This window comes from Cladophialophora psammophila (assembly GCF_000585535.1).
Source record: "Cladophialophora psammophila CBS 110553 chromosome Unknown aczJe-supercont1.20, whole genome shotgun sequence".
In the NCBI taxonomy this organism is placed as follows: Eukaryota; Fungi; Ascomycota; class Eurotiomycetes; order Chaetothyriales; family Herpotrichiellaceae; genus Cladophialophora; species Cladophialophora psammophila.
Genome location: NW_006912941.1, coordinates 354,816 through 371,439, shown reverse-complemented (window position 1 = coordinate 371,439; position 16,624 = coordinate 354,816). Strand labels below are relative to the sequence as shown.

The window sequence follows — 16,624 nt, the reverse complement described above, 5'->3', positions numbered from 1 at the left end:
CCACCATCTTAATCGTGAAGTCACCATTTATCTAGCGCCCTCAACTTCTGAATGCGCATGCAGGATGGTTGCCGAATAATCACATTAAATGGCACTGGCACTGCAGCCAGTGCCAAATGTACTCAACAATCATGGAGAGTCCGGCTAAGAGAAGGAAGAAGAACGACTCCAAATCCGCCGCAGTGCCGCACCGCAGCCTCGATTTCTTTTTCCGCAAGCAAAATGAACAACAGAAGGAAGCGAGAAATGGAACAGTGCAGAGTGATGAGATGGCGACCACGGATTTGTCGGTTTCGGAGAAGGAGCTGACAGACGAAGAACTGGCCAGAAAGCTCCAAGAGGAATGGGCAAGAGAAGACGGACCGCGAGAAAGCACTCTGAATGATGCCAATAGCCACAACTTGCCAAAGGATGCAGAAGCACACGAGCACAAGGCTGAGGAAGATGTCAGGGACTTTGTCACCGCTGCTATTGATCAGACCCCTCCAACTGGACCTCGATCACCGTCGAACATCAGTAAGAAGGGAGTCCTTGGATTGCAGTCTACGGCCTCCGAAGAAGACACCATCACATTGATAATCCCCTTTGATCAAAGTCCTTTGGTGTTCGATCCTTCACACTATGTCCCGGAATTGAAGAGGCATTGGGCAGCAGACGGAGGCAGCGCATCATACGCGCTTCTAACTCGATGCTTCGTACTGGTCAATTCAACTCAAAGTCGGATCAAAATTGTTGACACACTGGTCAATTGCCTGAGGGTCATCATCGAGGCTGATCCAGAGAGTCTTTTGCCTGCTGTTTGGCTAGCTACAAACTCCATCTCGCCACCTTACATCTCTCTGGAACTAGGTCTGGGCGGCTCTGCGATATCCAAGGCTTTAAAAAAGATATGCGGTCTCGATGGAGCCGGCCTGAAAACACTCTATGACAAGCACGGAGATGCAGGAGATGTCGCATTTGAAGCAAAGAAGCGACAGAGCTTTACACTGAGAAAGCCAAAGCCGCTCACTATCAAAAGTGCCTACCAAACACTAGTCAAGATTGCCAGCAGTAAGGGCCATGGCAGCGTCGAACAGAAGCAGCGACTAGTGGAACGCCTCCTCCAAGATGCACGCGGACCAGAAGAGTCTCGATACATTGTGAGGACATTGGTCCAGCATCTGCGAATTGGAGCCGTCAAGACAACCATGCTGATTGCTCTGGCACGAGCTTTCCAGCTCTCACGTCCGGCCGGCGCGGACTTTCCCATCAGGAACACCGCCGAGCTAAGCAAGCTCAAGAAAGAGGAATTGGCTGTTTTATGGTCGAAGGCAGAAGAGACTGTGAAGACCTGCTTTGCACGGCGGCCAAATTACAATGACCTTGTGCCTGGCCTCCTAGAAGTTGGTGTCTCGGAAGAACTGCTGCTGCGTTGTGGCCTAGCATTGCACATCCCTCTACGTCCGATGCTGGGTAGCATTACTCGGGACTTGAGCGAGATGCTCACAAAGTTACAAGGGCGAGACTTCAGTTGTGAATTCAAATACGATGGACAGCGAGCGCAAGTTCACTGTGACGAACGCGGCAACGTCTCCATCTTCTCCCGACATCTCGAAGTCATGACTGACAAATACCCCGACTTGGTGGCGCTGGTGCCCGAAATCCGCGGCGACGGTGTATCCAGCTTCATCTTAGAGGGAGAAGTCGTCGCTGTGGATAGAAAAACAGGTGAACTCAAGACCTTCCAAACCCTTACCAACCGAGCCAAGAAGGACGTCGATATCGGGTCTATCCAGGTTGATGTGTGTTTGTTTGCATTCGATCTCATGTACCTCAATGGCGAGCCTTTACTAGATCGTCCCTTTCGAGAGCGACGCGGCCTGCTCCGCAGCATGTTCATTGAAAAAGAACATCACTTCACATGGGTGAACAGCGTTGACGCCACCTCTGCAGACTCCGAGGCCGTGTTGGAGTTCTTCAAGTCCGCGACTGATATGAAATGCGAGGGTATCATGGTCAAAGTGCTAGACAACTTACCGAATCCTGATCTTGCGGGTCTGGAGGAAGACGAAGACGTCCCTGCACCAGCACCTGTGACCCCAAGTAAGAAGAAAACCGGCAAGAAAACTCAGGCTGAGAAACAAGAAGAGAAAGAAAAAGGTACTCGTCGTAAAGCCCTCCTCTCAACTTATGAGCCGGACAAACGCCTCGACTCCTGGCTCAAAGTGAAAAAAGACTACGCTCAGTCCGCCGATACGATCGACCTCATTCCCGTAGCTGGGTGGCACGGCCAAGGCCGGAAAGCGAAGTGGTGGTCTCCCATCCTGCTCGCGTGCCGTAATCCTGAGACTGGGAGTTTGGAAGTGGTTACGAAATGTATTTCGGGGTTCACTGACAAATTCTACCAGGCAAACAAGGAGAAATACGCCGAAGACAGCGATAACACAATGCGGACAAAGCCGACTTATATTGAGTACAGTGCGTATGAACCTGACGTATGGTTCGAACCGCAAGAAGTGTGGGAGATGGCCTTTGCAGATATCACGTTGTCACCGACATACACAGCTGCGATAGGACTGGTTAGTGAGGAGAGAGGCTTAAGTATGCGGTTCCCCAGGTTTCTGAAGGTGAGACAAGATAAGAGTATTGAAGAGGCGAGTACGAACGAGTTCTTGGCCGGTTTATACAGGAAGCAGGAAGCGCGGATGAAGGAGACTGGGAAGGCCGGAGGAGAAGCCGATGGCGAGGAAGACGAGTTTGAAGAATAACAAATAAGACCGTCCTTCCGGCTGGACTGCTCAGCTTTGAAAGCAGCGGATCTTCAAACCTACTTGTATAGTAATGCTTGGTCATGTATGAGACGAAACGAATGATGAAGACCAAGCAATCGCCTTGATTCAAGATTCTGGAAACAAAATCCCCGAAATCAACGCTGTCGTAGACCTATTATTCCCTTTCTCCCACGGGCGCGCAGCGATCGACGACTCCAGCCGTGCTCCTACCTATGTAACATGAATCGTTTGGCGACTGACTGTATCGTGCCGTTTGGTTCAGATCATTGAGAACGACCTCCCGCCCCTGGGCCCGTTCCAGAACTCTGTGCAAGGCAGGAAGGAGTGATGGGGGAAGACAGGAGAGTTCTGGGGACGAAGCAGTGGGTGTAAGAACTAGGGGAATCCAGTGTCGAAGATGAAGAATAGAAAAGGATAACTGTATAGAGAGAGGACGGAGACATGGGGAGAGAAGAGACATAGGAAGGTGGATATATAGACGCATAGACAAGGAGAGACTAAGAAAGAAAGAGTGAGAGGAGGGCAAAGATGGATGAAAATTCTGGGGCGACTGGCTTTCGATCTGGATTGATTTGAGGAATATGTAAATAGCCGTTGATGGTGGGTCGTCCACTCAGTTGCATCCATCCGAACCAGTTCCATCGTGCACGGGGCCAGAGTCGACCGTGGATACTATTCAACACGCACTAGATTGAGCTCAGATATTGGTGTTGTCCGCCACATTGACAGTGACAGAGTTAGAGAATTGAAGGGCATCGAAGTGGACAACTGCTGCACTGAGCCGTTGAAATCGGAAAATGCAGATTTTGGTGGTGGCAAGGGGAATGGATTTTGCAAGAAAGCTGGAAATTGGCCACTGGGTCATGAGATCTAACCACTCGTGGAAACAAAGAGGAAAACTTTGCTTTGTCGACTTGAGCAGAGGCAAAATCGGCGTCTGGTCCAGATCATGAGACTGGAGGCCGAAAGGTGCTATTATTCCTCAGACTTCTTGCCAGCGAGGACGTCAATCCACATCTTCTCATCCCTCGGGCGCCGAATGCCGCTCCCACCGGCAAGGAACGACTCGCCTTCTTTGCCAAAAGCGATCAGGTGTTCCTCACTGCCCCAATCACCCATGGCCTGCGCATCAGTTAGCCAGTCATTTAGGTTGTGGGCAATAGAAAGGTGGGAATAAAAAAAAGGGACGTTACCATAAGACCGACTGGAACATTCTCATCCGTATATCCCATTGGACAAGTGATGGCCGGGTTGCCCGTGAAGTTCGCCAGATAGACGTATTCCATGGTTCTCAAACTCATGTCGCCGTCGCTCACACCGTAGCCGCTGGTAATGTCGCTCGGCTTGCCAATCTTCCATCCAGCGCAAGGCGTCGTGGGCGTCAGTATCAGCATTCCAGGATACTGATGCCACAGCCACGCCAGATGGCACATGAGAAGATTGCGCATTTTCTGAGAATATATAAAATCTTGAGCCGTCGCGTGGCCGCCGGCGACATTGAGAAGCAGCTGATTGTGCCAGGAAAGCTTGGAGATCTTTGGGGGGACAATCTGACTGCGGCATTCGGACAAAATGGTCAATGCGTGAGCCTTCTGTCCCTCTGGTATGTAGGGAATCTTGATGTCGATCACCTCATAGCCCTGGATTTGGACATATCCGTCGATGGCAGCGTTGAACATATCCAGCACCACCTTATCCGACCGGTTGACCCAGCTTCGATCGATCCCTAGATACTTCTTTCCATTGGCCGGGCTGCAAGGCTCCGTAATTAGACTGCTGGGGAATCCAGAGCTTCTCATTGAGCCGGGATCGGGTTGAGCCATTACTCGGTAGCCTAAGGCGAGGTCATCAATGCTGCAAGCCATGGGACCCTGGACCACAACAGTGTCCACCCAGTCTTTGCCCACTCTGGCAGATACACGACCATGAGTGGTCTTGAGGCCATAGATACCGCAAAACGCAGAGGGTAATCGAATTGAACCACCGCCATCAACACCCAGTGCAATTGGGCAAATGCCGGCCGCAACAACAAACCCGGAGCCACCAGAGCTGCCGCCAGTATAGAAGCCGTTATTGTGCGGATTCAACGGGGTCCCCCAGGTCTGGTTGTTGTTGGAGGTGTCCAAGCCAACCTCGTGCATATTGGTCTTTCCTATTATCACGGCACCCGCCTCCTGCCATTTCTGCACACACCATGCTGTACGGTCTTCTTTGTCGGTGAAATCAAGCTTGCTGCCAAGAGTCTTGTTGTATCCTTTTAGATCCACCTCATCCTTCACGGCCAAAGGCACGCCATCTAGAACACTGAGCGGATTGCCGGCTTGATATCTTTCGGTGGAAGCTTTTGCGGCGGCTCGTACCAAGTCGACTTTGGAATCGATAAAGGCGACGGAGTATTGACCAGAAGGCTGGGTGTCTCGCCGGATCAGGGGTAACAGGTACTCAATGACATCGGAAGGGGTAACTTTGCCAGACTTGTACAATTCGTGGAAGTCGGCACAAGTGTAGTAGTTTGCGTTCGAAGCTCGAGGCCGAGGCGACGGTAATTCTGTCAAGCTGGGCACGGGGCTCTCAGAGGTAGCAGATCGAGGTACGACCGTGGGGTCGAGTCGAATCTCGTATTCATCTAGAAACTCTGTATGCTTGAGCTTGTCGAAGCCGTTGAGTTTCCAGAAGACGCTCTGAATCCAGGTGGACGACGAAATGCTTCAAAACGTCTTAGCCATTGGGGGCACGAGAGAGGAATAGCTCATCCATACATCTTGGAGACAGCAGCTAAGGCAACGCCGCGAAGCACAGGATTGGAGCCTGCTTCATTCTTGTAAGGGACGTCGGGACCTTGACGAATCTGTGGACGATGGAAGAATGTGCTCGCGTAAACTGCCTGATCTGGCATCTCGACTGCCCCCTTGGATTCAAGGTTCAAGAAGGCACCTGACAAGAAGAGGTGGTCCGCAGCTGGGTCATGGGAGAAGGAAACGGCGGAGTATAAGGAGGTCTATCTTCAAAAACCCCCTTCGCGCAATACAGTCGAATCTGGAAGTATGTTGCTGGGCAATGTGGCAATGCTGACTCCCGGATGGGCAACTGACGTTGATTGGCTGTGATTCAACCACCGGCCTCGTGGGCAAATAGACAAGCGAGACAGGGGAACCTTACCGTAACGTCTTGATCCAACATCCTCCCTCACGACCGCAACTTTGAGTTGATGAAGTCCGGTCGATGTCGCTGGGCATTGATTCTTGATTGCTTAGGTGGACTCCAGAACTGCTCCTTGTTGATGAACATGCCGCAGCAAGAAACCACGAGAGCCACGGATTCTTGTCGATGTGACCGGACTGAGGCCGTTAGGAGAAGGAGTCCCACGAGGAGGAATGAAGATCAAATCGAATTGACAGGATACTCGATTTCCCGCCAAGGCTACATCTGGACTCTGGTACTTCCACCCATCTCCATATCAACCCAGTGTGATTAACATCAGCGCCCTCGCATGTGACACCCGCCAAGTCACGAATGCACACACTTACACACACAGATTCATTCACTAAAGTGGATCTATCTATCCCTGTATATTTTATGATCCTGGAAAAGTGGTCAACATAGCCCAATTTGAAAGAAGTGCAACGGCGGTACTGAGACCTCGAGAATTGCTACGCTTCAAGTCCGGGATATGGATGCCACAAAAGTTCATATTCTATCGGGTTTGGTGGGAGGGGCCTTCCCCCCTTTCTGATAAATGATATGCGCTTCGCTGTTGCTTAAGGTAGCACGAGGTCTCGGTGCATATCATTCATCAAACATCACACCATGATATTGCCTTCGGTTTGAAGGGTGCCTACTACTACTACATCACCAGCTGATGTGTGCAGTAATTGGGACCCGCTAGAACTGAAGCACCCAATATCATGGCTAGTATTACCATACTAGAAAAACACAATTGGACGCTTGTAGCTGCATTGCGAGACTCATTCAACTCCCTCCACCGGGGAGGGGGCTAGGAGCCGCATCACCTTTGGCGCCCAATTGTTGAGGGGGGAAGGTAAAATAGACCACACCTGGGATTTGAACTTTTTTGCCAGTTGGATCTTTAGGTGTCCTGTTCGATTCTCACTGCGAGCAAGCATTTTTAGATATAAATACTTATAATATAGCTTTCTTCCCGATTCACCGAGTAACACAAGTTAAAGAGTGTTGCCTAATTTCTCTTTAAGTAACTGCACACTTAGCGCCCATAGCCGCCCGCCAAGTTCATCGTCTAAAGCCTTACTACTTAGACCAGTTACTTTCTTATCTGGCACAATGTACTGTTCTCTAATTCTCTTCTCCTCGACCTCCTTACTTGCTATATAGGGCTGGTCGACAGCCTTTGGCAACCGGATCCTTCATAAAAGGTCTAACGAGCTTGTGGCCAACGACACCAAGTTTACCATATGCCTCTTCGGCTTGGAGTGGTTGATCAGTCGCGACGCCTCCTAGGTGCACCGCGTTGACATATATTTTTTGACCAGGTTCGAAGCCGAGCTAGCTGGCATTAATGCGGCGCTGGAGGGCCCGCATCGTCAGGATCTGAGCAAGCTTAGTTTGATTGTAGAGCTTGGTAGGCCCAATGTCCCAATTGATCTCGGCTTCGTTTTCGAATTGCACCTCGGCGTTAGCACCACGGTGTAACTCTGATGACTCGAAAACCACACGGGATCCTGGAGTGTTTTGCAGTCGGGGAACAAGTTTCAGCAACAGCAGAAACTGCGAAAGATGATTAACTTGGTAGTGCGAATCGAGTTTGTCTTTGGTCTCGTTGTAGACTCCCACACCAAGGCCGGCGTTGAGAACGAGCTGCCAGCAGTTGAGTTAGCGCACGCATCCTGAAATATCTCGGTCGAGTGCCCGTCAACATACCCCATCGAGCTGCTCTTGAGAACTCGCCAACTCATTGGCAGCCTTCTCCGTGAGCTTGAGATCTTCGAGGTCGCATTTCACCCAATGAGCCTTGCTGGCGTCCCCATACTCCTTTAGCTCTTCGAGCGCGGACTGAGAGGATCGTGACATTCCCAGCATGATGCTGCAGCAGATGGGCAGCGATACCAAACCCAATGCCCGCACTACCCCCAGTGACAATATAGTTCTGGACCGGTAGTGTCACGAATGTGTTTCATAATGGCTCAGAGAGTTGGGCAATATCTACCCTGCCAGACAAATCAGGGATATCCGTGTCTGGGTTGAACTTGTTGCTCCCCAGGAGAGACGACATTCTGCAACTTCGTTGTTTGCGAGCAAGAAGGACAAGATTGACTTTCGTGTTCCAGGCAGTTCTACAGGATGCGGTCATCCAGGTGATCGAAGGTAACATGAGAATTGAGACGACGCATGTCGATGAGTCCCGCAAGTCTCTTGTCTGATGGTCGGCCACTATATACAACATTTGACACTTGGTCAGGATGAGAAGTCATGATGACAGACTTAAGTCATGACTTTGTCGATGGATACAACTTCCGACCGACGTCAGATGGAGCAAATTGGACACAGCCATCAGGCTGTTGACCCCCTATTCCCCTAATTCAACTGCTAGGGAATACTCGAATACAAATTTGAGCAGTTGTACGACATATTTGGGTTAGTACAGGTGCACCCTATTCCTTGAGATTGATTGAAAAGCGGAGGCGCGTTTCCCGACTGGACGCAAGCCAGCATTTTATGACCAACCGAGCTCTTGCTTGCACGGGACCGTGAGCATAGAGCTGTTGGAATAGTTTACCTCCCACAAATGCTCAGCAGCATTGTGATGACGACGGAGTCCACAATTCTCAGCTGGTATGGGACGATCCCGACAGCCTCCTTGGGCGACGGAATTCTTCGCGAAGGCCCCGGTCATCATCCACAATGACCGGACGCTCTGCCAAGTCTGCATCTGACCGTCGGGGATTAGCCGGGCGTGTGTTTGGTTCCGGTGGCCCAAACAACGCTGTTGGAACGGCACCGGCTGGCATCGGCCTCGGTAGCGGTACCTCAGAGGCCAGAAGCTCAGAGTCCATGCTAGATCTTCCCGATGCAGGTGCTTGGTCTGAAGGTATTGCAGATCCACGCTGTCCGGGATTTGGTATTTCAGCCACAGATGGAAGAGCCGAAGGATTCGCAGGGATTCCAGTGACAGGTGCACGATCTGTGGCATCTGAAGATATTTCAGGAATTGGTACATGGCCCGAAGAAGGTCCCGACCGAGGGCCCCTTGGGGTATTGCCGCTAGATGAACGTGCTGGGGGGCTGGCAGTGGAACCAGAATTCCTTGATGTTATCGAGTTTCCGGACGCAAAGGACGGAACTCCGTCGTGATCTAAGACGGCTTCGAGCTCAGGGTGCGACGCAATGTGAGATCTAGCTAAACGAGATGCCAGCGCGAGGATTTCTTGACCAATTTGCAACATATGAGCCTGCTGGGATTGCACTCGTCTGCTCTCTTTCACGGCCTTTCTGCACCTCGAACCCAAGGTTTTGACCTGGCTTGTATACAGAGACCTGTTACATGGCAATCAGCATTCACTATTTACTCAAGATTCAGTGAGGTTGGGCGACTGACAGTTGCTGAAGCAGCTCGTTCGGGATATTTTTCTGCTCGGCACGCAGCTGGTCGAGCTTGTGAACAAGATGCTGGCAAAATACAATCGATATGAGCAGATCGGCGCTCAGCTTGATAGAGTTGAGTTCAATTTGAACAGGGATCCATTCCTCCTTCCGGCCGGACCATTTCCAGCGAGCGATCCATCGCTTGTGAGCTGGATAGCCCTTGTCGGTTCTCAGTGGATCGACTTCAAGCAAAATTTGTTTAATCTTATCCAAGGCTGCCCTCCCTGAAATGACGATATGTTGCGTCATTTTGGACGTTTTGATTTTTGTGGACAGGCCTTCGTCGGCCAAACGGTCGTCCGTCACGGTACTGTGAAACAGGCCGAGAAGGGTGCTAAATGCTTCGACTTCGTCGTGGATAACCTTGATATCGCGCCTGGCGTACGTAAGGGACCTGATGCAGCGACGAAGCCTTCTGGAAATATGAGCGAACTCTACCGCGATGGTTACAACAGCGGAACCCGCACCAAGTATCTCCATGGTAGCAATGACTCGGTCAGGATAGTATTATTGAGCTGTCGCAGAGAAGAGAGAAGAAGAAGTGAAGAAGAGGCAAAAGAAGAAGGGAAGAACATAGGAAGTCGACTTTTTGATTTGTGTCGTCAAGAGGTTCATCATGGACCATGCATGGTTCTTGCAGGGGCTAGTTGACATTTGTGTATAGCTACCAATCCAGAAAGAGAGACTTTTCGGTCACTTCTTAACCGGTGAGTCCCGCAAGGATATTTTGGACAAGGAGTCGGCCGGCATTCTCAGTGGGCTTCCATTGGCCGTGGGCAGGTCGCCTACTGCTTACCAAGTGATAATCATTGGGCCATCTGGTCCGTTTCAGATGCGAGAGACTGAATGCGACTGAGACTTGATGAAGGAGCAACAAGAGGAAATTGTTAGCACCACGACCGGTATTTACGTTGAGATGAAGACCAGAGCAATTCGGACCACCAAAAATACAAATCGCAGCCTCATTGGCGTGAGTCAGAAAGTGTCCGTGCCCATAGTGTGTTCGTAAATATGTAGATGAGGTGCCGCCTTTGGCGGCGTCACACCCAACACCGTGAAAGAACGAAGTTCTCTAACACTTCGAGACTTGGACGACCGAGGGCAAGGGTACACCTGATACACTCATCCGCTCTGTTTCTAAATATGCCTTTCTCCATGGGCCGTTCGTCGCAAGGCGGCTATACAGAGCATACAGCGAGAAGATAAATAACGCCGTCTAGTTGGACATCAAGTATGCTTTTGCCTCTTCCAGATTGAGGTCGGATGTGAAGATAAAGTCAGAACTTGCCGTGACAACGATCATCTCTGTGATGTCGCGCCACATGAGTTTGAACCCGCCACGCTTTCAGGCTCTCAATTAGTCCTGCGTCGGAACTCACGTTGCTGGCTATAACCAATGTTGGTTGTATAGAACATGGTAGAGTCTGTTTGTACTGAAGGAGGTGCTAACACCGCCACAGGAGCCATTGTTCGAATCTGTGACTAAAGACCTGGTAAGACTCACATCAAATTTATTTTCCACGCTTGTTCCCAGCGCGGGTCAGATCAGGAGGTCTAAGTGCCCAAGAACTCGAATTTGATGCTAGTTGAGGGCAAATGTACCATGGGGCAGATCGGCGTCCACCCTCTGCTCAAAGATAACGCTCAAAGTTATGTAGCGTGTCAGAATCAATGCATAGCATGTAGTTCTCGAACGCAATTTTGATTGTGTCTGCCTCGGGTATGATGGGGGTCCAAGTGTTCATTCAGTTGTACCATCGCTGGGCCACATTCTGGAGCCATATATCACTGACTCCGAGGGTTGGATCCAGGATGGAGTCGTGATTAACGCCCTTCATTATTTTTGGATTGAATGTAATTGTTGATGGCGAAACAGCGCTTGCCCAACAGTCATCAAAGTGTCTTGATCCACTTGCGCCAATCATGATGTCCTTTTCGGAATGTAGCGCGTCGATCTGAAGCTTCCCAGAGTCGACAGTGCTATGGAGACGGTTTTCCTGATCGACGACCGCAGCGGCAAGAGTTCGATGGTCAAGCCAGTCCTTGCCTTGTACAGTCCCCATATCTCCGGTTGCAGTTATTGGCTGTATGTGCTTTCGCAGAAATAGAAGTGCATCGTCCGAAGAGCCCTCGATATTTTCAGCGAACATGTATTTTTGGACTAAATCCCCCATTTCCGTCAGGAGAGCTTTCTCCACGGATTGCTCGCTGTTTTGTTGTTCATCACCCTCCCCAGTCTTGGACACCGCAATAGTGGCAAATTTGCCAGAAGGTCCCCGGCGCAGCCCTGAGCTGAACGCAAAAGTACGATTAATGGCTTTCGCGCAGGAAGGAAAGCTGCCAATTGCCCCAAGCGGTAGTGCCGCAGCCGCCCGCATCAAAGGTGCGCCTCCATCTTTGGGGGGTACCCATGGGGCAAGCAAGACGATATGAGGCCTTTTTGGATGCAGCAAGCCGCGATGCGCCAGAAGCGCGGCCAACAAATAGGGTGCGCCTCCAGAATGGGATGCTAGCGTGACATGTCTGACACCCAAGTGACCTAGCAGAGCAGGGACAGCGGCGACCTGTGCTGCTACACGCTGGTCTATAGGAACCGGCGTCGAGCCACCAAGACCCGGTCTATCCATGGCGATGATGCGGATCTTGAGACGTCGAGCAATGTTGGCTGAGCGGCAGAGCGTATAACGGCCACCTAGGAGACCACCGATGAAAAAGACGACACAGTGATCTGATTCGTCTTCTCCATCACTGCCATCAGCCGAAAGATTGCGGGTGTTTTCTGCATGATATCCAAGGTCTGAGTAGGTGATGCGTAGATCCCGTCCAGCATTGGGAAATACTGAGGCGGGCAGAATAAATGATCTGTGGAGACGGATATCGCAGAGTGTTTCAATCGCGAGTTCGCGAACCTGGTCGATCATTGTCTCTCTGACTCGAATAGTGCAGACATGCAAATCACCAGGTTGTCGACAGTCCTCAGGCAAGCACTTGATATCGGAGCACCAGAGGCTGCTATTTATCTGCGCACAGGGCTGGTGCCTGGAAGACGCAAAATAGTTGACAGGGATGGTTGGACGCCACCTTCAAAATGCGGGTGCCTACTCGGTTGTGATGGATGGGCGATTGGGCGATTGGGCTATTGGGCAAGGTGGCCCAGAACACTGTCTTTCCCCTTTCCCCCTTTTAGACGAGGCTGAGACGATTTTCCTTAGCCTCACTAGCCCCGATTCGGAGAAAAGTTGAAGCCACCTCTCGCCTCGACTTTTTGCGGAGTGAAGAGGCATGCATGAGCCACTCCCACTCTGCACCAACTGTTCCTTTCCTTATTCACTCGTTGCTCGTTGCCCTTGAGCGCTTTTTCCTTCGGATTATTGTCTTTGATCAATAGGCCTTCTGCACTAGACGATCATCGACGACTTGGACAGTTGACAGCGCAGCCCAAAGCGGCTTGCGCACTCAGATCAAGTCACCATGTCCTCTGAATACAACTACGATGACCAAGGTCAATTTTTCCCATTCTTTATGCTGACCATGGCCGGCTTGGTCACCGTGCCTCTCACTTATAACGTCCTCAAACCATCTACAGATCTCGAGCAGACCGCATCCCGAGTGAAATCAGACTTCAAACCCAAAAATGTTGATCTTATCGACATGCAGAGGAGAAGACGTAAGAGGCAGAATCGCAAGACAAAAAGAATCATAGCGGTCGTTGCGGGATATACCTTCATGGCTTACATGATATACCTGATCATCGTCACTCAGAGAACGGTGCCCAAGATGTGGGATCCGTACGATATCTTGGGCGTGTCGAGGGTTTGTGAATGGACACGGTTCTACACTAGATGCTAACGATTGGGCAGAGCGCATCGGAGCGGGACATCGACAAATTCTACAAGAGGCTATCGCTCAAATTCCACCCTGACAAAGCCAAACCCGATGCCTCCAAGAATGAGACCATGGACGATGTGAACAATCGATGGGTAGAAATGACAAAGGCCTACAAGGCATTAACAGACGAAGAGATCAGAAACAACTATCTTCAATATGGCAACCCTGATGGGAAGCAGTCCACGAGTATTGGCATTGCATTGCCCAAGTGGATGGTGGAGGAGGGTAATCGCTGGTTTGTGGTGGCCTTCTACGGCATCCTTCTTGGAATCATCCTGCCTTACACGCTAGGGAAGTGGTGGTACGGAACACAGGCGCTCACAAAAGATAAAGTCCTCCATGCCAGTGCTGGCGATTTATTCCGAGAGTGGAAAGAAGACTTATCGGAAGGCGACGTTGTGGCAGCCACCAGTATCGGCCAAGAATTCAAAGAAAACCTGAAAGGTCCTCGAAGTGATGCGGGAGCCGCAAAGGTGGAAAGCAGAGTCCTCAATAGCTCCGCTCTCACCGAAACAGACAAGGAACGATTGAAGTCCATTGACGACCCTGTGCGGCGGAAGACGCTAGCCCTGCTCTGGGCATACCTGGCTCGGATCGACCTGGCGGACCAAGAACTTGAGAAAGAGAAATTCGACGTCGCGCCTACAGCTCTCCTAATGAACAATTCTTTCACTTCAATCACCCTACCGTTTGGCGTGGTGAAGCCACTCCTAGCAACCTACCACACTTCTCAGAATATCATTCAAGCTGTTCCGCCATCTGCATCAGCCATCCTCCAGCTCCCCAACTTCACTCCCGCAATCGCCGAGAGGATCGCGAAATCGTCCAAGACACCAATGACATTCCAGAAGTTCATGTCCCTGCCGCCTGTAGCGCGAAGACAATTGTGCTCGGACCTCTCGGACGAGCAGTATAAGCAAGCAATGGCGGTCGCTGCTCAAATCCCCCACCTTGTCATCGCAAAAGCGTTCTTCAAAGTGGTCGGCGAACGAGTTGTCACGCCCGGCTCACTCGTGCAACTTGTCATCAAAGCCCGCGTTATCCCTCCCGGTACACCAGCAAAGGATATCCCACCAATTAACCCCATGGATCTTGAGGACATTGACCCGGATGAAGGGGATGTAGACGCCTTGCGCGGTCGGAAACCAGCGAAGTCGAAGAGGAGGAAACTTCCAGATGGCTCGTACGTTGAAGATGATGCCAAAGAAGGGAGTGTACAACCACCTTTGGCACATGCGCCCTATTTCGCAGCGGATCATGCTCCCAGATGGCATGTCTTCCTCGCAGAAGCACGTACCGGTCGCATATCTGTACCCCCCTTCACATTTACCAGTTTCGATCGACCCATCTTCCATTCAGACAGTGGCAAACCAACTTTTAACGTCGTCACGCTGAAGTTTTCATTCCAGGCACCACCACAGGTCCATGCCTTTCCGTTTGTCATGCACTTAGTGTGTGATAGTTATATAGGTTTAGACGAGAAGGTAGACGTGGTATTAGATGTGAGAGACGTCAAGGAAGCCGAGGTGGTGGAGAGTGATGAGGATATCAGTGAGCCTGAAGAAGGTATGCATCCACCATCCCCCTGAATTTATATCTCAACAACAAACTGTCCACATCACGGCGGAACACACAAAGGTCGATACTAACTTTTTTTTTTCAACCACAGATTCTCTGGCGGGCCAACTCCAAGCCATGAAATCTGGCGGCCTGACGGGCTCCCCTGTGAAATCAAAGAAGAAAAAGAAGACGCTGGCGACGACGGCCGATGCGAAAGCGGTCCCCGTGGCCCAGACACAGGGCAATGAGATTGAAGAGGCAAGCGATGACGACGACAGCGACACCGAGGGCGACGATGATAGTGACTCCTCCGAGACCGACACCGAGACAGAGGACGAGGATTCATGAACAGGGGAAACACAATCAAAATTGTCCACGGGAATTCTATGTTGCGATTGCGTTGCGTTGCTCTACTCGACATGCCATGCCTCAGAACCCCTAAGGGAAGTCGAACACTCAGGACGACTTGCTTGTATGCCTATGTGTGTCAACTTAGCTTATTTGCTTGCCTAGCCGTCCTTTGGCATCCTGAAAAGCCCGAGGACAAGGGGGGGGGGGGGTTCGTTGTCTTCGATCGGTCCGATATGAATGGATCCAATCGTGCACCGCGGGAGGGCGAATGAGATATTAGTCGAGTTCCTGTATCTTTTTGGATCCGAGTCCGGGTCTACCTGGGTATGTAACGCGCCGTATGAGGGCGTGATAGAGTGAAGCGGGCGAGCAAGCAAACAAGCAAACAAGCAATCATTCAGCGACCCAGCCCTGTTCAATTCGTGACAGATCTCACATTGTCAACGTTTTTGATATGACCTTGTCTTGAATTGATTTGAACTTCATGGTGCAAAATTATGCTACGTTGCTGATGAATGTTCTATGGACGTAGCAGCAGCAGCTCCTCTGACTCGATAACAATCCTAACATTCTGGTCGAATGCTCTCCAGCTTCCTGTTACATACACAAAATACTCAGCCCCCTAACCCCCGCCTTGATCGTATTTGCTATGGGATATATGCGCCCTCAAATCATCACATTCCGCTGGTCTTGTATCCCTGCCCCTTCTTCCCTCTTCCTCCATTCTACTTCTTCCCTGTCACGGTATTCGCCATCTGATTCATGCGCTCCTGGATCTTCTCCCTGCCATCGTGCATGTACTGGAGAGTTCTCTTGTACTGGCGGTCCTGGGATTGGATGGACAGTTGGGTCACAGCCAATGCACCAACGCCGAGAATGGCGCCGACGCCGAGAATCGTGCGGGTCTGCATTATTGCGGCTTGTTGTTGTTTTGGGAGGTGGGCTCGAAGAGGTATACTCGGGGATTGTTATGGGCGTTGATGGGGTGGTAGGCGGGGGTCTGGCTTTTGATTGCAGGAGCGTGGATGTGTTTGACTGTGGCCTACACGAGTGTGCGCGTCTGGTAGGAGTCGCGACTCGTCGTGCACAGTTGTGAAACAAGTTGAAGTGAGAACTCGGTAATGTCTTCGTTCAAACTCCGGTAGAGGCGAGGGCGACGAGTTGGTGCGGTGAAGGTGAAGCGTCAATCGCTAGAATGCTTAATCAAAGGGCGAGTTTTGCAGACTAAATGCAGAGTGGAGAGTTAGAGAATAGCATATAGGGTAGAAAAGAAGATGTTCTCTCGGTGATGGATGATGAGAAGGAGGTGAAGATGGAATTGAACCGAAGTTGGTGCGCCGGTTAATATACTCGTACCAAGTAACTGCCTTGTCCCCTATTGCGACCTGCAAATGGCACCTTCCCTCCTGTCCAAGGGCCTTCACATGAAACGTGTT

At 50.9% G+C, this 16,624-nt stretch overlaps 7 protein-coding genes across 7 annotated transcripts; 2 read left to right on the top strand and 5 right to left on the bottom strand.

The window, feature by feature from the left end:
* Positions 1-131: 131 nt before the first annotated feature.
* On the top strand, positions 132-2,747 carry A1O5_10512 (DNA ligase 1; the record flags this gene model as incomplete). The annotated part of the gene is made up of 1 exon (XM_007751088.1): positions 132-2,747. The coding sequence occupies one exon, from the start codon at positions 132-134 to the stop codon at positions 2,745-2,747; it is 2,616 nt and encodes an 871-aa protein (XP_007749278.1).
* Positions 2,748-3,746: 999 nt separating this feature from the next.
* On the bottom strand, positions 3,747-5,667 carry A1O5_10511 (amidase; the record flags this gene model as incomplete). Its single annotated transcript, XM_007751087.1, has 3 exons — positions 3,747-3,893; positions 3,965-5,477; positions 5,531-5,667. 3 exons carry the CDS (start codon positions 5,665-5,667, stop codon positions 3,747-3,749), a joined length of 1,797 nt encoding a protein of 598 aa, XP_007749277.1.
* Positions 5,668-7,292: 1,625 nt separating this feature from the next.
* A1O5_10510 (uncharacterized protein) lies at positions 7,293-7,826 on the bottom strand (the record flags this gene model as incomplete). The annotated part of the gene is made up of 2 exons (XM_007751086.1): positions 7,293-7,604; positions 7,668-7,826. The coding sequence occupies 2 exons, from the start codon at positions 7,824-7,826 to the stop codon at positions 7,293-7,295; spliced, it is 471 nt and encodes a 156-aa protein (XP_007749276.1).
* Positions 7,827-9,320: 1,494 nt separating this feature from the next.
* Positions 9,321-9,869, bottom strand: A1O5_10509 (uncharacterized protein; the record flags this gene model as incomplete). The annotated part of the gene is made up of 1 exon (XM_007751085.1): positions 9,321-9,869. One exon carries the CDS (start codon positions 9,867-9,869, stop codon positions 9,321-9,323), a length of 549 nt encoding a protein of 182 aa, XP_007749275.1.
* A 1,265-nt stretch (positions 9,870-11,134) lies between these two features.
* Positions 11,135-12,310, bottom strand: A1O5_10508 (uncharacterized protein; the record flags this gene model as incomplete). The annotated part of the gene is made up of 1 exon (XM_007751084.1): positions 11,135-12,310. The coding sequence occupies one exon, from the start codon at positions 12,308-12,310 to the stop codon at positions 11,135-11,137; it is 1,176 nt and encodes a 391-aa protein (XP_007749274.1).
* A 550-nt stretch (positions 12,311-12,860) lies between these two features.
* On the top strand, positions 12,861-15,185 carry A1O5_10507 (translocation protein SEC63; the record flags this gene model as incomplete). The annotated part of the gene is made up of 3 exons (XM_007751083.1): positions 12,861-13,202; positions 13,250-14,843; positions 14,947-15,185. 3 exons carry the CDS (start codon positions 12,861-12,863, stop codon positions 15,183-15,185), a joined length of 2,175 nt encoding a protein of 724 aa, XP_007749273.1.
* A 728-nt stretch (positions 15,186-15,913) lies between these two features.
* A1O5_10506 (uncharacterized protein) lies at positions 15,914-16,099 on the bottom strand (the record flags this gene model as incomplete). Its single annotated transcript, XM_007751082.1, has 1 exon — positions 15,914-16,099. One exon carries the CDS (start codon positions 16,097-16,099, stop codon positions 15,914-15,916), a length of 186 nt encoding a protein of 61 aa, XP_007749272.1.
* Between the last annotated feature and the right edge of the window lie 525 nt (positions 16,100-16,624).